At 37.2% G+C, this 23,571-nt stretch overlaps 1 protein-coding gene across 1 annotated transcript; it reads left to right on the top strand.

The window, feature by feature from the left end:
* Positions 1-492: 492 nt before the first annotated feature.
* On the top strand, positions 493-12,747 carry gata2b (GATA binding protein 2b). Its single transcript, XM_038275275.1, has 7 exons — positions 493-653; positions 793-1,183; positions 1,473-2,069; positions 3,511-3,656; positions 8,529-8,654; positions 10,184-10,506; positions 12,121-12,747. Exons 2-6 carry the CDS (start codon positions 955-957, stop codon positions 10,466-10,468), a joined length of 1,383 nt encoding a protein of 460 aa, XP_038131203.1. The 5' UTR covers positions 493-653; positions 793-954; the 3' UTR covers positions 10,469-10,506; positions 12,121-12,747.
* Positions 12,748-23,571: the final 10,824 nt, after the last annotated feature.

Genomic DNA, 23,571 nt, shown 5'->3' with positions numbered 1-23,571 from the left:
AAAATGGGGCATAAAAAAGACCCAAACTGAGGATGACCCAACCTTTTTGAAAGTGTGAATAAAATACGATGTAAAACTAATAGAACGTTTCATAAAAAATAAACATAGTGGTTCAGTAGGGTTGCTTTGCTTTTTATAACAATCATAGTCTCTCCTGTCTCTCATCAACCGAAATGCATGCAAAGCAAAACTGGATGTCATCTGTTGTAGCACAGATTGTCTGCCCCACAGAATAAAACGTCTAAAATCAAACTATTCTTGTTGCAATCACATTTAATATGTTTTTACAAATCATATATATTTTTTCAAGTTTCTCAAACAGCCTAGGCTACTACTCGGATAGGCAGACGATGTATTGTTCATAATGCAAACATATATCTGTGATTTTCTGGCCAGAGATTTGCCTCTGAGGTTTTGCATGGAGGCAGACTTCAATTGGCTGGGCCCCAGACTCAGACTCCGCCCTGGTCTCCTTAACTAGGCTGGCCCCGCGCTGTCAGGCGCAGTTATGTGCGTCGGAAGACTCAGCGGACTCTTTACTCTGACAAACTCTGACTGAAAGACGACCTGCAGCGCGACACGCAGAAAAGGAAGCTTTTTCTTTTTTGTTGGTTTTTAATCAAATCAAAGTTTAAAAACACCCTACTAAATAGGTAAGGTTTGTTCAGGTTTCTGGCACATACTGATTGCCTTATGCGCAATGATTTGAGTGAAAGATTTTTGAGACTGTACTAGTTGCACTGACTCATAATCATGGCATTAAAATGTTAATTATTTCTTCCATTCTTGCAGTTTGTTTATGCGCAAAAGAGGAATTTAAGCGAGAACTGAACCATATGGACGCTGCAAAGATATAATAAAAGGACTCTATTTTAAAGAACCTCCTGGATATTTACTCTCTTTATAAATATATAAACCAGAGAGCCCTCATAGAGCACCCAGGGAGAGATAGAGATGGATGTGGCTGCTGATCAGCCCCGTTGGATGCATCCCCACGCAACCATGCTGAATGGACAACACCCGGACTCCCACCACCCCGGCCTGGGCCACAGCTACATGGAGCCCACCACACAGCTGCTGCCTCCAGATGAGGTGGACGTTTTCTTTAATCACCTGGACTCGCAGGGAAACCCTTATTACCCAAACACAGCCCGGGCCAGGGTGTCCTACAGCCAAGCGCACGGTAATTTGAATAAAAACCCCAAATGTCATTACAAATCTCATATTTTGACTCTGAAGTTTTACTTGTCATTTTTTTCATTTTCATTTATTTATTTTATATCAACTGTCTTGTTGTAGCCTATGCCACATTTAGTTAGAACAAAACTGGGATTTTAGGGATTACATAGTTTCAGATGAGACATTTAATTACTTCTTAGGGTTTTATTTTACAAGAGGAAAATAACAAGTCAATTTGCATCCAAACTCCCCCATACATCCTTAAACCAATTCTCTACATTTTTTCTCCATAGCTCGTCTGACCGGGACTCAGGTCTGCCGGCCTCATCTCCTCCACAGCCCGGGGATCTCGTGGCTTGACGGAGGGAAAGCAGCCCTGTCGGCCCATCACCATAACGCCTGGGCCGTAAGCCCCTTCAGCAAACCCAGCCTGCACCATCCGGGCTCCGCTTCCCCAGGCGCGCTCTCTGCTGTCTACTCCTGCAGCAGCAACTCAAACGCGCCCAGCGCATCTTCTCTGACGCCGCAGTCTCAAAGCAGCTCCCACCCTTACACTTTCCCCCCTACACCACCCAAAGACGTATCCCCGGACCCGGGAGCCGCGTCCCCTTCCTCCTCCGCCGCCCTCAGGATGGACGAAAAGGAATCTATCAAATATCAATTGTCTTTAACGGACAGCATGAAGATTGAGGATTCCAATCAGCTGAGAAACAGCCTGGCTTCAATGAGCGCACAGACCCCATCTGCCCACCATCCCATACCACCTTACAACCCGTACTCCCTCCCAACGCCCCACGACTATGGCAGCAGCCTGTTCCACCCGGGGAGCCTGCTGGGGTCCACGCATGGCTTCCCCCACAAGAGCAAGAGCAAGGCTCGGTCCTGCACCGGTGAGCAAAACAATAAAAAATAAAAAAATAAAAAAATAAAAATAAAAAATAAGAACCTGGAAAATAAATAGTGTGTATTTGTAGAAAGGCTTCCTGTGAGTTTTACAATGATTTTAGATTTAAATCCTTAGAAGAACACACTGTATTTTATTTTTAAAAGCAGCATCGGCTTATGCGTTATTCAAAGCAGTATTTGTTGGGGCCACTTTGCCAATGCGCCATTCATGGTGTATTCATCTTTACATCAATGCTTTTGATTATTAATGAAGGTAAACAATCATAAGAAATATTAGCAGCTTAATTAAATGTGTATTTGACTGTATATTATATTACAATTCCGTTGTGTTGGAGCAATCTTGAAGCCTTTATTAAATGTGCCATATTTAAATCAGACAAAAACAAGTTAGTTTTAACCTGTAGATTGTATTATTTACAGAAAAGGTGTAGACTAATCATAAATTCTTACAATACCCTAAATTAAGTTTATGGAAAATTAATTTATATTAATCATCAGGGAGAAACAACCTGAAATGATGATACGAAACCACCATTATATATTATATACATACATATACATTGTAATAGTTTTTTTTTTATAATGAATGAGACACTTAAAGTTTTATTGACAAAACTTTTATTGATTAAAAATACCTTTGCTACAGCCCACCCTCCCCCAAAAATTGCATAACATTAATTAGTAGTTATATTATTTTAAGAGTAAGTTAAATTGTAATAAACTGATAAAGATTAAAACAACACAAAAACACACTATAATTGCAGTTTTTATATAGATAATTTTCTTGCAAATGATAGAGTTAATGAATAGTTTGTTTGTCAACCAGTTAGCAAAGTCACTCAAAGCCCTCTTTGGTTAAGTGTGACCGTGTGATTATAGTAGAGTTGACTGCAGCACCAGAAGCTGCAGGTTACAGAGAACTGGATCCGAACCAGAGGTGTGAAAGGAAAATCCGTTTTTGGAGCCCAGAAGAGAGGGAGACACAAACATGATATTTAGACAGAGAGTCACTTCTCTGTTACATAAGACGCTGTCCTGATTGTTTGGAGACACTGTCCTTACTCACTCTTACTTGATTACAGACCAGAAGAGATTCAATCAGGCTGTTGTTTCAGATGCAAATAAGTTATATAAACAGAGAGTTTTCTGGCCTCTGAAATCTAACTGTTGAACAAAAGTTTCTATAATACTGACCCACATTACTTTCCAGGGTGTTTGTGTAGCATCACCCATAGTATGCATTGAAACAAACTTTGCTGCTTCTTAAAGATTTGATAGTTTTTTGCAATGTTATAGTTATTGAAATGCAAATTGCAATGTGATGCTGTTATATATAAATTTATTTATAAAAAGTTCACTTTCCTAACAGTTTTTTCATAGTTTATTGGTAAACTGACTTACCTATGCATGCATGTTCCTTGTCAGAGGGCCGTGAGTGTGTTAACTGTGGAGCCACTTCCACACCTCTCTGGAGACGGGACAGCACTGGACACTACCTGTGCAATGCCTGCGGACTCTACCACAAAATGAATGGCCAGAACAGACCGCTCATCAAACCCAAACGGAGGCTGGTGAGTCTTGTACCCCCTCTACATAGAAACCAACAACATTGTGTGTGCATTTTTGTGAGACAGAGTACATAAAGAGAGTGCGGGGTGAAGGGTGAAGGGAGGAGGAACAATTCCTGGAAAGTTATATTTTCCCAATCAGTTTCCAGGAATTGTGCTCCTTATTCACCTATTGCACCTTTGGCTCTGGCAGCAAGTAACAAGGGGCTATCTGTGTTGTTGGTGTTATCATTATTACTGCTACCTCTGATAGGGTCATTGATAGCTGGGCCAGATGGACATTTCTTGAAGCAAAAGAATTGAACCTGCTGTGTGCTTTTCAAAATTGCTGCCAAAAATGTAAAATTAGTTAATAGTAGGCATGCCTTACTATTATTATTGTTGTTCTTATTATTAGATCATTATTAACATTATCATGACTTCAAAGGCATTGATATAAACTGTTTAGATTATTAAAAAAAAATTTCGTTTGAAAGATGTTTTTTTTCAAAGCTATAGTTTATGTGACCAAAATCAGTCCCAAATAAACAAAGAAGATTTGCACATTAAATTTTGCATTGTTAAAGTATCAATTTAAGAGTGCATTTGGTCCCACTCTGAATTAGTGTTAAATTAGAACTCTGTAGTGTTAATTTTACTCCCGTTGTTGTAACACTGTAAAATTTACTGTGTGATTCAAAGAAAAGTAAGAACTTTTTTGAAATGACTATGACCTGGATGACTGAGAATCTACACCAGCAAATATGAAGCGTTATGGGATAGACATTTTTCAGGCTTTTCAACTTAATAAAAAAAACTATATATTTTTCTTTTAATCATATACTGCCCTCAAACACCAGCTTTGTGGATGGATATGAAAAAAAAGCCACAAAAATTTCGTTTCATTGCTTACACGTTTTTTAAGCATTCATAACGTTAAAGAATAGAATACAGAATTATATTTAAACAAATATGTTATTTAAACCCTTAAGTAAAATATTTTAACCCATTACATAAACACTTTCTGAAATGGTTCGGCAGGTATGTTTGGAATGCGAAATAAATAAAATAAAACAAATAAAAATATATGTCCCAGTATGGGATCATACCTTAAAAAGAAAACTACAAAAAAAAGTGTTCCTTGCGAATTATAGGATCGTTCCCCTTTGCTCCGGCCGTCATCAGCCCGGCCTGCACTCAGACAGACGCTCGTATATCAGCTCTGGTTTCCGTATCCAGTTCTGCAGAGACTCGCAGCGCTGCTCCAAGCCTCTCGCTCAGCTCAGCGGCAGCACCCTTCCAGCTTCCTCTCCGGATGTCTGACCGCTCCAGATAAAGCAGCAGCAGCTTCCTCCTCTGGCCGCCTATTGGCCTGCACCTCATTTTTTTTAGTGGTCAACCTTTCCGTCCACCGCAGAGATGGAGCAGCGAATGGAGTTCAGAAAAAAAAAAAGGAACATTGGGGCATTTTTGGAAGCTGGCATACGTAAAATACCATCCTTTAGGCCTAATTAGGTAAAAACAACAAAAACAACATATAAGGCTACACCATTTTGGGTCAACATCTGGAGAAATATAAATAAGGCGTCCTTAAAATAAACAAGGTGATGCAAAGAGTTAGAGGTACACTGGGAAAACAACCTACAAGGAAAGAAGAAAAAAAAAAAAACACACAAACGAATAAAAAAAAAAAAAAGGAAAATAACAAAAAATAATGACTCAATTTTATTCTTTAGATTCTAATTAGTACAGTATTCAGTATTTCAATAGCTTTCATTCAACTACATTGCAACTGTTAAAAATAGACCTAAATAAGAAGGGGTTGATGATCAAATAATAAAAGTAAAATAATAAAATTCTCTTATACTCCAGTCAACATGTACTTTACATTCAGCAACTTTCTTAGACTCAAGGGAAAACTTTAACTGGAGCATTTGGCATTATCTTTTACTTTAAGCATTAGTTCTGTTGCTTGTTTGGTTAAAGACTGATACAAAACTTTTAAAAATATTTTTACCTTTACTTTAACTAGAGCTGGATAAAAGTTGTTATAACTTTTCTAATACGGTGGTGTATCAAACATTTCCTTGACTGTCCAAAGATAAGATTTGCCATTACTGCTTTAGAGTTAAAACACCCAGCTTGCTAGAAACTTTAATTTTAGAATGAACACTGTTGCTGATATATATAAAGCTGGAAAAGACAAGATTCTTAATCCAAAATGTAAAAGGTTCTCAGTCCTCAAGTCTTATAACTGTTTTTGAATTTAGGTTAACAGATTAATTTAGACCACGATTCATAGATATCAGCCTTTATCCTATCTACTGGAAATAAATAAATAAAAATAGAAATACAAACGCACTGTCTGAACCATTGTTTTTAATTCAGTTTTAGTCGCAATGTTTTAGTGGGACTTATTACAAGTTTAAGTAGTTAACATTGTTCAACTCTATCCATGATTGAACATTGGAATTATAAAATAGTATGTATGGTCATGATATAAATAGGATACATACTAATGTTAATAACTTAGCAAAATTCATATTTACATTGCAGAGTCAAAATGATCAATCTGCTAAAGAAAAGCGGTGCTTGTGAAAATTAGGAGGCAAATAATGTTAACTTTAAAACATGTTCATTGTATTCTGTTCATTTTAAATTATTATACAGATAAACTTATTTTAAATAATACTAACTAAACCTACACTGAAAAAATCACTCAAGATTTACTTAAAAAATAGACTGTATTTGCGCACAAATTTTTTATGTAAAATTTAATGCTGTTATACCAAGTGACACTCACTTGCCAGCATCAAGTTAATTTTACCTTCTATGAGGCATAACAGTTGTGAAGATTAGTGAAGTATTATTTACTTAATTACATCCAAGTTGTAAGTTAGATTCATTTAAACAAATGAAGTAAAGTGCACTTGTTTTTCATAGGCACAAACAGCATTTCACTCAAACTTTTTAAGGCAAGAGACAAACAACCATTCACGCACACACTCACACCTAGGGAGAATTTAGAGAATCCAAGGAACAGTCATATTTTTGGACTGTGGGAGGAAGCCGGAGTACCCAGAGAGAACCCATGCATGTTCAGGGAGAACATGCAAACTCCATGCAGAAAGACCCCGAGCCGGGAATCAAACCCAGAACCTTCTTGCTGGTGCAATTGCTCAGTGGGGCAGTGGGTAGCACTGCCCCACTGAGCAACGCTTAAACTGAAATTGTTCTTTTCAAATATGGAATGAAAAATTTACAACCCTCTGAAACTGAAAGTTTCAACATTTGTTACAGAAACTTACACAAACATGCTCAAAACAACTTCTGGGCGAGGGTCAGAAGAAACAGCCACTTAAAGTTTGAGCAGTGGTGTAAAGATTATGTATGCCTCTATTTAAATGAAAAAAGCATGTACAGATACAGTATTAATAGTAAAAGTGCATTATGTTGTACTGCATTAGAATTGTACCAAAAAAAGATAAGGTTAGTATGAGTTACAAACAACAAATATATTTCATTTACACCACATCCAACACAGATCTGATAATATAGTCACAACTCAAATATGCGATATAAATCTTACAAACCTACACACTGAAACAGTGCAATTTCAACATTTGAACCAGTCATCCAGATTGGTTGACTTTTAAGAATGCAATTACAACAATAATGAAACATAATCAACACAATTAAAAATTAACAGCTTAAAAAGTCTAACCATTCTCAATGAAGAATTAAATCTCTACTAGATGTTTCATGAGATGATTGCGAAATAACATATCTTATTTGGCAAAAAATAAAAACCATTAATAACAGGGAACCTTCCACTAAGATTAACTGGAACCCACTGCTAATTCTTGAGATTTGATGCCACATTTTCCTACCCTAAGATGACAAAGTCATGAATGCATTTAGGAAAGCAACTTCAACTTCAGGGTTTTTACTTTTGGGGACAGTTTAAATCCATCTAACTCCAGGAAAAGTTTTTGGAAGACTTCAAAACTGTAGCTCAAAGTGCAAGGGTATGCGATGTTCAGGGCATATATCAGTCCCATGAGCAGCGAGCAGGCTTTTGCAGTTCGTTTGCACCCTCCCAAAATGACTGTCATCGGGACTACCTCTTGCTCTGTGTGTGAACCTGTAACGTCTGGACTCGGAGCAGAATCAGTCTTGCTGTGAGCTACAGTACGCATGGGCCTTGCGTGCGTTTCAAAATTTAAATTTTTAGAGTAAATTTTATGTAGTATTTTTATGTTTATGTACATACTGCTATTAAACATTTAAATAGTATGAGGAAATCTAAGTAAAACCTCCTCTTTCCTCAAAATTCAAGTATCAGGTTTAATTTTCTTTAGAACTCTATTTTTACTGAAGCTTTAAAATACAGAGTAGAAATTAAGACGAATACTCTAATAGAGTTTACTGCACCAAAAAGTCACTTTTTACAGTGTATAAGAAAAAACATTGTTAAGGCAAAAAGATCCAGTTTATTTCCATTTGTATCAAACATGTACAATCCAATGAAAACAGGGAATGCCAAAATAATTGTGTCCTTTAAACAGGTTCAGAATCAGCTACATGGAATACAAGTACATAATCATTTCAAAATATGACAGTCAGATACAGTTAATTATTTAAGGCCATGTGGTTCATTTATGTAGACTCACTGCCTTTGAAGCAATTTCTCCTTCTGGACAAGGATTTGACAGAGGTTGACAGATAATAAACAAATCCTATTCATTAAAAACAAAATCAAGCTTATCTCTGATCTACACGCCCCATTTAAAAAAAATTGGTTACCAGGAAAAAAAAATGTTATCTAAAAGTCCACCTGCTTTTCTATGAGTGCTGTTCCATTCTAATCAAACTGAAATATGAATTAATTTGCAGTCGGCTGCCAGACGAGCAGGCACCTGTTGTGCTAACTGTCAGACGACCACCACCACACTCTGGCGGCGCAACGCAAATGGAGACCCAGTATGCAATGCCTGTGGCCTCTACTACAAGCTGCATAACGTAAGTTTCCTCTGCATCATATTAGCGCCATATAACAGGTTATGTAGATTTATGTAATTATCAAGTGAGGCGGTGCAATTGTAGAGAACAGAGGAGGAGTTGAGGGGTTTACTGCTTAGACACTTTTGCTCTGATTTATCTGTTCTCCTTTTATTGTGTGTTATTGTTTCCACGGTAGGCGTAATCCCCTTGAGGATAACAATGGTGGGACTGTTGCTGGGGCTCCCTTCTACTTGAATAGCATTAATGCAATGGCATAGACAGACAATATGGACCCTGTAGGTGCATAGTGGCAAAAGACTGATTATTATTATATCATGATTAGCAGGCCTACAGTATTAGTCATGGCCAAAAAAGGAGCAGTTTGGTATTTTTTCTAAATGTATTTACTAATAGTTAATATCCCCAAATGTTTTACAATGATGCACAGCCTTTTTTACTCTCAAGCTGAAGGTCTCCGCTTAAGTCCAGCTCTGATCATTTTATTTGTCACCTGACTACCAGTAAGGGGGAGGGGCAGCACTAGACTATTTTATTTTTTGTATAGTTTTTTCTTTGGACGTAAAATCTGTCTGAAAAAGAAATAAGACCAAAAAAAAATAATCAAAAAAATACATATCTATGTATGCTTATCTTCTGACAGTTACAAGATAGAAAATAGAGCCATTTTGGAATATAAATCTAACTATTTTGCACCTTTTTAAAAAGATCATGGTTGACTGTGTAAGTATACTATATGGCAACTATTAGCAGTTCTAATGGAATTACATGGAAGGTGATTGTCTTATCATTAAAAAAGAGATTGTTGGTTTTATTTTTACTGCAGATTATGATGAGAGTGGATGGGAAAATTGACATGAAATGTCTTATTTGGACACATTAACCTGGCCTTTATTGTTGATTGAATATGATTTGTACAACAAATTTATAATACAAATTTATTTCTTATTGTTTTAGATTAAATCAAATAAAACAGATATAAATTAGATAGTACTTTTTCTGATCTCTATTGATCCTATGAAGCTAGCAAAAGTACAAGGTGCTGATATAGACTGGTTGATTGGTGTGACAGTCTGCTGAGGTAGTCATCTTAGAGGGAGCCGCTTAACATGCGTTATTTATTTAACATAAATGGAGTTTTATAAAAGAGATAGTTGCAGCTCCTTTAGTTTCTGTATTATGACTGCCCAGATGTATTGTTCAATCACATGTCTTGTGAATAAGACATAGTGGAGTAGCATTCTGGTTTCTCTGGCATTTTTGTAGGCTCCTATTAATAGAACCTTAATCTGCTGAATCTTCATGACAGAATGTTTGACCTGAAAACCAGTAACTTGCTCATGCCTAAACACCACAGTACTATGTTATGTCTCATAGAGTAGTGTTACATCTTTGCCTTAAGATTTAAATGTTTCAGTCAGATGACTGGATCCTGTTGTTAAATCAGCTCCTGTATGTTTTTATGCTGATCTATACTATCTAATTTATGAGCCTTACTGACCTCCTTTCCTGATCCTTCCCTTCTGCAGGTGAACCGGCCTCTCACCATGAAAAAGGAGGGAATACAGACTCGGAATCGGAAGATGTCTAACAAGTCCAAAAAGAACAAGCGAGCCGGCGACAGCTATGAGGAGTTCTCCAAAAGTCTGCATGACAAGAACTCCCCTTTCAGTGCAACGTCACTGGCTGGTCACATGACCATGGGCCACTTGCCACCTTTTAGCCACGCTGGACACATGCTCCCCACGCCCACCCCTATACACCCCTCATTTGGACATCCTCACCACTCTAATATGGTTACAGCGATGGGCTAAGGTGGAGACACGGACCTCTGCAGAGATTTGAAAATGGTTGTACAGGTGCTGGTCATAAAATTAGAATATCATGAAAAAGTAGATTGATTTCAGTAATTCCATTTAAAAAGTGAAACTTGTATATTATATTCATACATTACATACAAACTCATATATTTCAGATGTTTATTTTGTTTAATTTTGATGATTACAAATGACAACAAATGAAAATCTCAAATTCATCATATCAGAAAATTAGAATATTGTGAAAAGGTTCAAAATTGATGGCCCCTGGTGCCACACTCTAATCAGCTAATTAACTCAAACCACCTGCAAAAGCCTTTAAATGGTCTTTCAGTCTAGTTCTATAGGCTACACAATCATGGGGAAGACTGCTGACTTGACAGTTGTCCAAAAGACGACCATCGACACCTTGCACAAGGAGGGCAAGACACAAAAGGTCATCGCTAAAGAGGCTGGCTGTTCACAGAGCTCAGTGTCCAAGCACATTAATAGAGAGGCGAAGGGAAGGAAAAGATGTGGTCGAAAAAAGTGAACAAGCAAGAGAGATAACCGCACCCTGGAGAGGATTGTGAAACAAAACCCATTCAAAAATGTGGGGGAGATTCACAAAGAGTGGACTGCAGCTGGAGTGAGTGCTTCAAGAACCACCACACACAGACGTATGAAAGACATGGGTTTCTGCTGTCGCATTCCTTGTGTCAAGCCACTCTTGAACCACAGACAGCGTCAGAAGCGTCTTGCCTGGGCTAAAGAGAAACAGGACTGGACTGCTGGTGAGTGGTCCAAAGTCATGTTCTCTGATGAAAGTAAATTTTGCATTTCCTTTGGAAATCAAGGTCCCAGAGTCTGGAGGAAAAGAAGAGAGGCACTTCATCCACGTTGCTTGAAGTCCAGTGTAAAGTTTCCACAGTCAGTGATGGTTTGGGGTGCCATGTCATCTGCTGGTGTTGGTCCATTGTGTTTTCTGAGGTCCAGGGTCAACGCAGCCACATACCAGGAAGTTTTAGAGCACTTCATGCTTCCTGCAGCTGACCAACTTTTTGGAGATGCAGATTTCATTTTCCAACAGGACTTGGCACCTGCACACAGTGCCAAAGCTACCAGTACCTGGTTGAAGGACCATGGTATCCCTGTTCTTAATTGGCCAGCAAACTCTCCTGACCTTAACCCCATAGAAAATCTATGGGGTATTGTGAAGAAGAAGATGCAATACACCAGACCCAACAATTCAGAAGAGCTAAAAGCCACTATTAGAGCAACCTGGGCTATCATAACACCTGAGCAGTGCCACAGACTGATCGACTCCATGCCACGCCGCATTGCTGCAGTAATACAGGCCAAAGGAGGCCCAACTAAATACTGAGTGCTGTACATGCTCATACTTTTCATGTTCATACTTTTCAGTTGGCCAACATTTCTATAAATCCTTTGTTTTTATTGGTCTTCAGTAATATTCTAATTTTCTGATATGATGAATTTGAGATTTTCATTTGTTGTCATTTGTAATCATCAAAATTAAACAAAATAAACATCTGAAATATATGAGTTTGTATGTAATGTATGAATATAATATACAAGTTTCACTTTTTAAATGGAATTACTGAAATCAATCTACTTTTTCATGATATTCTAATTTTATGACCAGCACCTGTATATGACTGTAAAGAACTGGGTGTAAAACAACCTGCAGAGATGCAATGGATACGTCTTTATATCCTATGTGTCTTGATTGATTGTTTCAGTCACAGGTTGAAAAACAGAAAGGCGCTTGTATTCTTTCATCAACAGGTACAGAATGTGCTGGAAAAGCTTGGGGCCTTCTTTTTCTTTTTGTTTTTTTTTTGCCAGGCACATAAAAAACATGTCTTTGCACCATATAAGTTTGTCCCCACTGACTGCTTGAATAGTGCAGGTTCAACATGTGCTGAGGAGGTTTGTAGTTACTGTGAATATTGTAAATGTGTGAGACTGGGGGAGCAACCCAGACAGAAAAAAAAAAAAAAATCCTTTCACCACTTAAAATATGCCGGCCTTTTGATGATTTTGAAAGCAGAGAAAACTTTCATTTTAAAACTGTCTATTATAAATATTGTTATTGTAATTAATATTGTTATTCAGATAATTTATTTTCACTATTGTTTCTTCTTTTGTCTATATTCTCTGATTTATGATATGGATACAGCTATTGAGGTTCTGAGTATATTTTTAGCTGAAGCGCTTTGTCTGAACTGGTCAACCTTTATACTCTAACAAATAAAGAGATTAAGTTCACTATATCTTCCCTACCTGCTTGCTGTTGTCTGCCAGTCTTGAAACTGAGAATGGATTCAGAAATTGAGAAGCATATGACAGGTGAAATTGTTATTTATTCAATTAGAGATGCAAAAATAGTTAAAGTTCTAATATTGAATAAATTACAGGCTTCAAGTCAAAGTTTCAATAAGACTAATTTGATTCTATACACATTTACATTCTAAGATTAACAATTTATTTTCAGCTCATTTTAAGGTTGGAATGAACTGGTACTAATGTAAGAAAAAATATATATTCCTTCTAAATGTAAATTTTGTTATTTAAGCACGTGAAAATTTGACAACATTCTATACCTTTCTGTGTTTTCCTTTTGACTTATTAATAGTAAGGTTAACAACACAGGTTGAAATTTTCTGTAAAACATATTGAAAAATTATATTTCCTGTAAGGCATAAATTAGGACATACACACTAATTCCGACTTAAAATAACCCAATTTACAGAAAGCTATGATGCATCAGGTGCACACGATGTGAACAGGAACATTATCTTTTCTTAATAATTTTAAGCAGGTTTGCCCCGTTTACAGGTTGGACCATTAGTTTAGTCCACTCCTAATGGGTAAAGTGACAGTAAACATTACGGTAAGATCTTATGCACTGTCTGAGTACAGGCAGCTTATGAGATGGAAAAAGGTTTACGTAAAGAGGCCTCAGAGTAATTTGTATGGACCATGGCGAGTTTAAATACTGTCTACATATCGAGGGAAATTCAAAACAACTGGTAGCATTCCGCGGGTAATCTTTTCAAGGGAATGCATCCTGAAAGCAGAATGCAAAATATTAAAAGAAGTCTCAAATAGCCTAAAATATAATCTAGGTACATATGGCAGACTTTTTTCATTACTGATATAGAAGTGAATGCCTGAGTGGTGCTCAGAAATCCTGGGAGGAGTGCAAGGATGAAAACCTTTGCTTTCTGAAATGAACTAAAGTTTGCCAGAAATAAATTAAGCACATAACAGGAGTAATGTTCTTAGTACAGATTAGTCAGAAAGAGAAACATCTCAAACTCCTCTCCTGCGAATGTCAGAGTCTGGTTGACTTCAAGATTCATCTCACTAAAGCTGGTTTAAGTAAAAGGCTTAGACAATAAATTTTGTTTTTTGTTATAAAATTTAGTTTTATTAAGTAAAGCAAAATTAACATTTGCTGTTTAGTGTTTAGATTTAATCAACCTCTTATCACATAATCTCAATCTAAGCTCAGACATTGTTCGTCTAAAACTAGATTTATAGAAGCAAAAATTACTTTCAATATGAAAAGAGTAAAACATAAATTCATTAGTTGATTACTTTCAAAAGGATAGCAATTCGATTAGTTAGGGAGATAAAAATAAATTTCTCTCATGGATAATTCGGTTTATTTTAATATGATTAAAAGACTTTATAGTAGCCTGTACTTCCATTTATTGAGGTTCTGATCCTATTTCAGGTCACCTCGTTAACATTGAATTCAACAGATTATCCAAAATATCTAAGCAACACATTGCTGGTCATGTTGAAGTCAAGAACACCAATGCAGAGCAAAGTCAAGACTAAACCTTTGAGTGGGGTTAAGCCAAAAACCAACATGAGACCATTTTAAATTTCTTCCAAGAAGCCTTTAGCGCTTACTGAAAACAGTTAGATAATTTTGAGAGGCTTCAGCCAGGAGTTGCACTCTAAGTTACAGTTAAAAAACGGATTCACCAGCTGTGATATGGGGAAAAAACAGCATGAGATGAGACAGAAGTAAAAAAAAACACGGTCCAGACTGAGACCGGATCAAGGGCAGGATGGAAAGTGCGGTCAGTCTTGAGCACTGTGGGTATTATTTGTTATTATGAGTGGAATGTCGAAGCCTACTTTAAATCACTAGTTTTTAATGTGGCCATCTATGCTGTCTTGTGCTACCATTGAGCTTCCATGAGAAACACAGAAGTGAATATGTTAGAGTTTTAAATATCCTTAAACGGGAGTATGCTTCAAAAACTATTGTAGGAGTTGTTTGCTGGGTCAGCCAGCGCTAAATGCTTCAGACAGCTTCTTCATCAGAACCAGCCGACACAAACCTTCAATAGCCTCTTGCCTGTTTCTTTAACACATTGTTAATATCAACTTCCCTTGCTTGTCTGTCATCAAGGCTTCCTCTTTCTGTCTGTTATATGTTCTGGGCATACCAGATTTCATCTTGTTGTCTCATTTGTTTCTCCAGGGGGTTTGATCTGTGCCAAAGAGACCTCTGCTCTGAGCTGTTGTATATTCTGCAGGTCACTAAAAGGTCAGTTGAAAGGCAACATAAACAGCAAAGACACTTGGCCTCCAGCAAAAACTCTGCTCAGTGATTGGGTCTCTTGTGTCCAAAGGGCCTTGCTGTCATGCAATAAAATTGTTTGTTTTATGAGCAAAAGAAGGGAGCAAGAAAAGTAGTGTCTGGATGCTGCTGTTTATAGATTGGTGTTTTTTCTTAAATGGTGGAACTGATAGTTGTCTGGGAAGTTGTCAGAAGTTGTCAGAAGTTGTCTGGGAACATTAAGGGGCTATTTAACGCTGCTGATCCAGTCAAGGCAAAGGTTAAAGTAAGAAAATTCCCACCTTTTATTTAGCAGACACCATTGATATAAACTATCTCTACATAGCCCCTATTAGGCACTTTGAAAGGTTTCTTCTTCATATTAGTGGTCTTAATTTGTTTTTCCTCTTCTTCTCAAATGTGTTGCTTTTATGCTTTGATGGTGCTTTAAGTTACCTTGAAAATCAGACTGGAAAGTCAGAGTTACTTTATCTGTGAGGTGAAAGGGTTCCAGTTTCTTGCTTTTCCTTCTCCATTCCAGGGTGGTTTTCAGGATCCTGGATTGGGTTTACCTGGATTGTGAACTGCTCCAAACACCAGACTCTGGCACAGTAAAGCATTATGTAGTGCCAGTTTATTCTAACCAAACTATATCTCCTAGCAGGCCTTAAAGCTCTGATGTCACACCAAAAGTTATTTAGGGACAATAAACAACTGCTGTTCTTTCACAGTCTGCCTGCATTTAGAGAATACATAAACTGAGCTCCATGCTTAGAAGCACATCACTAACCTCTCTCTCGTGAGGTTGGTTGAAAGCTGTCGCCCCCCCTTTTTTTCATTAGACAAGTATATATATTCAAAGACAAAGTATGGAGCACTCAGAACTGATTGTCTGCAGGGCCTTTTACTGCCCTCTTGGTTAAAATTGTCGAGAAGAACTGCCTTTTATTTGATAAACAGGGGAGCCAAAGAGAATTTGAAACTCAAAATTTCTTCTTTTTGAAAGTCGACTTGAGTTGTCGTGCAAAAGAACTGACTGCCGGCTCAATTCCTTCATGACACAACAAAAAGGATCACAAGCATTCAGCCTGATCTGGTGCAGAGCTAGATGAGAAGTGTGGCCAGAAACATTGCACGAGTTGCCTCTGCTAGCTTGCTTGCTCCTTTCTCTTTAAGTTGCAGCACCCCTAAGCCCACTCTCCCAGCAGAAGTTGCGGTGGAGCCTCCCTTACCTACAGCTGCAACCTTCTAAAAGCCTACAAACCATCAAAGAGGCACACTGCTACCCCAAAGTGGAGTGTATAGGCTGGTACTGCCTGTTTGACATTATTTCCCTACAAGTCAAAACTCAGTGAGCCCCCCCTAAAAACATGCAGCATCTCCCCTTTTGTTCTGTTGGTCAGAGTGCACTGTCTGACCTTTCCTGCTGCAAACAGGCCAAAAGTCACAGCTGCTGGCTTCCCTTTTCCCCTAAACCTTAGCAGCTGATAAGAAAACCTTTATTCTACCGTAGATGTGTCTGGTAGGCAATAGGCTTTCATAAGAATCTACTCCTCTTCTTTTTCTCTCAGTATTTTCTCTGGATTAGCCATATTTTTGTGAATTCTCTGGGTAAGGGGACCAAAGCCATCTGCCGGTAGCTTCAGTCGCTTATTGACAGTTGTAAAACGTAGAGGTGTGACATAGCATGAATTCATTCAATTTCATGAAACCATTTTTGCCCTTTCAGAGAATTATTATTATTTATAAAAAATAAACAACTTAATTGCGAGAAGACTAACTCAAGACTTCTCGTGACACTGAACATGTGATGTCTTATAATGGAAAAAAAGGTGGTGGATGCATCATACTGTGGGAATAGCTCTCTTGAGGAGGGTTCAGGAAATTGTTCAAAGTTGATTGCATAATGTCAATATAAGGGAAATCCTACAGGAAAACTTATTAAGATGAATGAGCGTTGGAGAACTGCGGTGTGTCTTATTAAAATAAACAATTCCACTTGGCATATTTAAACCCATTAAATGCATTCTACTAAAGTGTGCTGAGACCCTTCTTAGGGTCATGGAATATGTTTCACTTAGTGAATTCTTAAGCATCTTGCCTTGACACTGCTAACCAGAAAGACGCTTGATTAGAAAAAACAAGAGCATGCTTACTGATCTACATGGAATGTCACAGCTAGGTTTCAGTTTAGCAGATAAAACAAACAGGGTAAGCTTAAGAGCCATAAACATCTAACTACAAAGGAATTCTTAGATCAGAACAATATAATGTGTTAGAACAGCTCAGTCAAATAATTGAAGAACTGAGACATATTTCAAAAACACTTAGAGCTACAACTGCATTATTGACTGGACAGGGGTTCAAATGCAAACCACACTTTTCTGACTTATTTCAAATGAATTAATCACTTCCCTGTTTCGTGATATCCTGCTTTTGGTTGGTCTATCACATCATTAAATGAGTTAATGAGTATAATATGACAAAATATGAAAGAGGTCCCAGAGTAAGAATATTTTGCGTTGCACTGTATCTGTATTTTGCTCTGCCACTGAAGGTGGATATTGAAAACTGAGACAGAAGAGAAAAGCTGATTTGCTCCAGCAAACACTGACATATATGGGGCATGAAAAGAGCTAAGTACCTGAGATGTTTTGTCCTTTCTTCCCACTGTCCTACCCACCCGGCCTAGATAGCCTGCCTCTCAGATTTCCTGAGGGCTGAGCCTTAGGCTCTTTGTCAGCTCTGTTATAAGATAGTGGGACCCAGACGCCCAGTCCCAGGGGCCCTAACACACAGGACATTAACCCAGTGCCTACAGTGTGGCACTGTCAGACAGATGTAATTCTCCCTCTCTCTCTCCTGGAGCCTCCCTCCACCTTTCATTGGTGCAACAGGCGAAAGAAAAGAGGTGATTGTTTAAGGACAAGAGGGATGAATTTGTCTGCCTCAGACTGGAGAAGAAAGGCAGTTTGAAAAGGGACTTGTCAGTAGTTGTGGATCAGGTGGTTGGAGGGTGTTCCACCTCTCAGAGAGAACGCACCATTTGTCAGAACGTTGTACCTTTTTCTGCAGAGTCTACGGACACACTGTGTGTGAACAGTATGGATTCTATTGTATATTTTGGTTCCAGGATGTGTGGATGGTGTAATAATTTACATCCTCATCGCCTCAATTCAACTATCTCCTTTCAGCTGTCTGGATAATTGTACAGGAAAAAAAATTAACTATTTGTAGCTTTATATAATAATCAATGCAAAGCATGTGTTGTCTGCCTTTGCTATGTTTCCACCTGTGAGAAGAACGTCTGTAGTTTACCTTGGTAAAAGTGACACCTTTCTATACCCTGTAGTGATTCCCTGGGGAGAGTTCAGTTAGTGGCTTTAATTTTTTCCCCTGGGATCCTGAAGACTTATGATGGAAAGCTCCTCATTTGTGTTGCCCTTTTGTTATTTGCTCCCACTTAACATCCAGCCACGTTTTAAAAGTTAGCGTTAACTGATTCACACATTATATGAAAAGAATATTTTTTCCCTCATCTCCAACATCTACTGCTGTCCTCTACTCTATATAATTGATAATACATACTATAAAATTGGTACTTTTCTTTCATATCTTACATAACAATCTCTTTTCTAATCTACCCTTTTAAAGGGTAGACTCAAGTAATTTAATTTGTTAGAAAAACAAACGGTCTAAGGAGTTGCTGTCGTGCAATAGTGGGAGTTATACATTTCACTGCAGATTTAGTACGCCCACCCAGTCCTAAAGTCCTTATTTCACTTTCCATCTGGTCTTTTCTTTTTGCCTTCAGTGGAAAAGTCCAAAGTCATATTTACAGAACCATGATGGCATTTTAATAGGAACATAGAGTCAGTGTGTGGCCTCAGAAGAATGACACAGCAAGTGTCGCCAGGACAAGGCTGAAAGCTGCACTAAAATGGACCCTTTACTGTTTTATTTTATTGCTTGATTAACACATTTCTTCTTAACTGAACCTTAAGTACAATACACAGTTAAACAATAAGATAAGAAAAAGATTAAAAGCATAAAACTTACCATAATAAAGGCACAGTCTATTCCCCAAAAAAATACAATATTGTGTGTTCAAACAACCTGCCAAAAATGCACAGAAGAAGGGAGAAATAAAACATTAATGAACAACTGATCTTAACATTGATTTAACAAGCACTTACATTGACAGAGTGAAGAGAGTTAGTTTACTTATGTATGGACTTACCAGGTGATTAATAGATGCAAAGTGCAAGGATTTCATGTCAAGAATTAGAGTCTCAGTTAACACTAAACAGTTGCTGCAAAACTATTTAGAAACCCATTAAAATCCCATTTGTACCTTAAATACCACAAATGCATATCTTTATATGAGCAATGGCAATAATGAAAGGAGAGAAAGATGCAACTTAAAGAAAATTGCATAACCTTACATTGCATAAGTAAAGTGCTCAACAACTGCTCTGATATTCGCACCACAAACATGCTTTTGGATGAAATCCTGTGGTGGGTCTCACATCAGAAAAGAGATTGGCTATCAAATACATTGGTGCTCTAGTAATAACTTTATCCCTAATACAAGAAAGATCAAGGAGGTCATAATAGACTATAGGAGGTCCAGATAGACCGAAGATGGTCCTCTCTGATTACATGGGGAGGTGGTAAAGTATGTACTGCATTACATTCCTAAGCATTACAGTTTCCTCTAAACTCTGCTGGACTAAGAAAACCTCCCACCTTATCACAAAGGATGATACATGTCTCTTCTTTCTCAGGAAATTGGTATGTGAGTTAAGCAGTTCAAGATAGGAAGGCCTTTTGGACTGGGGGCAAGACGGCACAGGGGATTGGGGGATGCTGTCTACCAGATTTGGACTTGAAAAGGGTCAAGTGCATTGCCATAGCTCCCTCCCAACAAGCCAAATGCACTGTTTGTCTCACTTTAATGGTGCAGCGGCAGTAAATCAAGAAAAAATAGTCCTAAAAACAGCTTATTTCCTAGAGCTATGAAAGCAGTCAATACTGTTTAGTCAAACACTCACAATCCATGCCCCAAAAAGACCCCCCACACATATACACACATACGCACTCACCCCCTCTTTTCTTGCTTTGACTCCATGCTTTGACTCCTATTGATTTCTATTGAATTTCAGTGATTTTTAACAGTTTCCATGCTCTCATCCTGACAATAACCCTAAACCTAACCTATTACCCCCGCTTGCCTTACCCTAACACTAACCTAATTCACAGCTTTGTCATAAATGAACCATGAGGACTGGCTAAAAAGTTACCACTCTGTAAAAATGTCCTCACCTCAAAGTTTAAAAAACAAAACTGTTCACTCTCATTCTAAAATAGGATTACCTCTGCTAACAACCAAACAGAACAGTATCCCATCTATTGAACTAGACTGCAAACAGCTACACTTTATGTACACTATTTACTACATTTACATATGCATATTTTTCTTCTGAGGATGTTTCATATATTCAATAAGTTTTCATAATTTTTCTTCTAAGGTAATGGCTCTTAGAAAACAAAAAATTACAAGATATGTGTGAGTTTTTGTTATTGAGATGTAAACTAGACAAACATTTTGAGGATGATTTGTTGGACAAACAAAATCAGTGGCATTTCTGCTTATTATGCATCTAATCGGTCAAAAGCAGAAGGATCAACAATGCCGAGCCCGTTCCTTTGCTTACCTGGCCTCACCCTCCATGCTTCTGTCATGGTAACAGAGGCAGAGGAGCAGTACATAATCTTGTTTTAATATCAAATGGGTAGCTGTCCTGTGATACAGTGTGTGGCTAAAATGATATTTGTGGTACTGGTCGATCCTTGCTGTGATCAAGGAAGCAACGGTTCACTTTAATCAGTGATCTTTAGTGTATATTTTCACAGCTAGATATAAGTGGTTTTAATAAGTTATGAGTGTGATTTGTGAACACTGAGTATTCGACTACTAAGTTTGGATATTTATGCGAGTACTTCATAAAAAATAAAGGAGTCAGTGAGAGGCAAACTGAATAATGCAACAAGTGCATGAATGGACAATGATGATGAGGAAGAGGTAATCAACAGGTCAAATGTGCATTTTATCTGCTGTATCAGCTTGTAGCTCCAAGTAAAAAAATTTTGGCATAAACTGAGGATACTGGATAAAAATATATCAAATATATCATATTGATTTGTTTAAACAAACCATGTAAGGAAAAATTAATAAATGTACATGTAAATGTTTTTTTTTTTTTTTTATAGGATATACCTCATTACATTGTATTCATTTTTTGTCATCTTCTGGAGGTGGAATTATATACAGATAGAGCATACACTCACAAAAAAGAAGAAAAAACTAGTCCAAAACATTTTTGAGTATTTGTTGACTTAAACTTGACTTTATAATCATATATGAAATGACTAAATTGTGACTAAAGCTAATAAGCATTTTTGTTTAAAAGACTAAAATTAAAACTAAAGCCTTAAAGGGTGCCATAAAACAACACTGCATGGTTCAAAGTACTGGAGAAACAGAGAGCAGGCCATATTTTACTTTAGATGTAGTCCTTTTGTTTGGCTTAGCAACTAGTGTGAAACTTCTACAAGCATATTCTTTCAGCATGTCAATACATTAAATTTCCAAACAACATTATATATAGGGATATAAAGTACATGCTACTTTATTTAAAAATCTTATATCACTACCATATCATCCTGATGTAACTGACCTATGACATGAAAAGTTTTACTTTCATAAGAGTATTATTCAAAGAGCAGATGTAAGTGGTTGAGTAACATGGGAAACATATGGCTCATCCTGATCAATTTCCATCAACAGTGCTAATCTCTGCTGGCAGGTGAAACAACCACTTTATTAGAGAGTGGCGGTTTATGTCAACAAATTTTATATGTGTTTTTACCCCTGAAAATTACAGCAAACACTGTCTTGAAAAGACAGGCATATTTCTTACTTAAAGATGTCAGCATCATGTTCTATAATATGCTACTTTTAGATTTCTTAAAATATGTTTAACAGGCTTTACTGCTGAAATGTGATAACCCATTATCTGAAATTGCATGTCAAATAGTTAATTTACTACAGTTTATCAAAAACTAAGGGGTTTCTCTATTGTCACAACCAGCATTTTCAAAAGAAATTAGTGGAATATCAACAACACAATCCAACACATCCACAAGATGTACATTCCAAGAAATCTGCCTATGCTATAAAGTCCTGATATGCTGGCCAATCCTTGTACATGTGGACAGTGAATATTTTTTTAACTAAAACATTTCCTATTTGTTCTGTACAGTAGATACCTCAGATTTACCTGGTTATTATTAGAATAAAATAAAAATAACTTTTGATTTGTTCTTAGTAGTTATTGTAAATTAACCATACATTAATAAAGTAACAACTCAAATGTGGGCTAATAAGGAATTAAATGTCAAAACAATTTAAAACTTTTATGCTTTAATTATACAGTGCTCAAAAAATAAAAGGAACACTCTAGTAACACAACCAAAATCTGAATGAAGAAAATATTTTCATTTAATATTTCATTCTTAATGTCTCACTGTTGGTGTGGAGGCTGCAGCACCTCAGACTGGAAGAATGTGGGAAGAATGAGAAATGGGCTTGGGAATGGGAATGGGACATGCTCTTGCATGTGATTAATAGCCGTTCACTCTTGGGAGCGGGTACAGGGTTGTGCATGTGCATTTTAAAGTGGAAATGGGGGGTCTTTTCAAAAATTTGCAAAAATCTTCTACTATACCTATAATTCTCATTAACTGACTATATCGATTAAGTTCTTATGTGCATATTCTCTCTTAAGAACATCTTAAAGCAACTTTTTGTGTTAATATGATTGATTATTTACTAACTGGCTGACATTAAAGCTGTAGTTAGCCAATCATCCAATTCCACATCTCGACTGAGTCAAGCCTGAAGACTTGCTGCTCTGCTACTTTGGTACAGATTTAAAATTAGGCTATTTCTTGATAAAACGACTACACAGATTGAGGTGCACTTTCTTGCTTAAAAACCCCTTAAAACATATTCCATGACAATCTAAAGGTATAAAAACTTGGTACACAATTTTTAACAGTTAAAACCACCACAGATGGTATTGCCCAGAAAATGCTGAGTCTGCAGTGAGGTTAAAGCCTTGGGGAAAGGAAAAGTTCTGGAAATTACCCAGGTATGTGTATGGAAATGTTACTTTCCAAAGTCCCAAGCTTTTAAGTTGCAATGGAAAAGGTGTTATTGAAATGAGCGGTCTCAACTGAGGATGTCCTTATTGGAGTTTTCCTATTAGATTTGTTCTGACCAAAAACCTTGCCTCCTAGGTTATTCTTAACTCATAGATTAGCTTTAGTGCTTATTGTATGTTTTCTCTATACATTTTATATAGATCTAGATTAATTCGCTCAACAAATTGTGTAGAAAATGTGCAATTATTTGCATTTATTTTTAACATGCTTTATGAACCTCAAAAGT

Source organism: Cyprinodon tularosa, unplaced genomic scaffold (genome assembly GCF_016077235.1).
Source record: "Cyprinodon tularosa strain WSP-4 unplaced genomic scaffold, ASM1607723v1 ctg95, whole genome shotgun sequence".
In the NCBI taxonomy this organism is placed as follows: Eukaryota; Metazoa; Chordata; class Actinopteri; order Cyprinodontiformes; family Cyprinodontidae; genus Cyprinodon; species Cyprinodon tularosa.
Note: the sequence above shows the minus strand (reverse complement) of the source record. Positions and strands in the feature narration are given on the sequence as shown.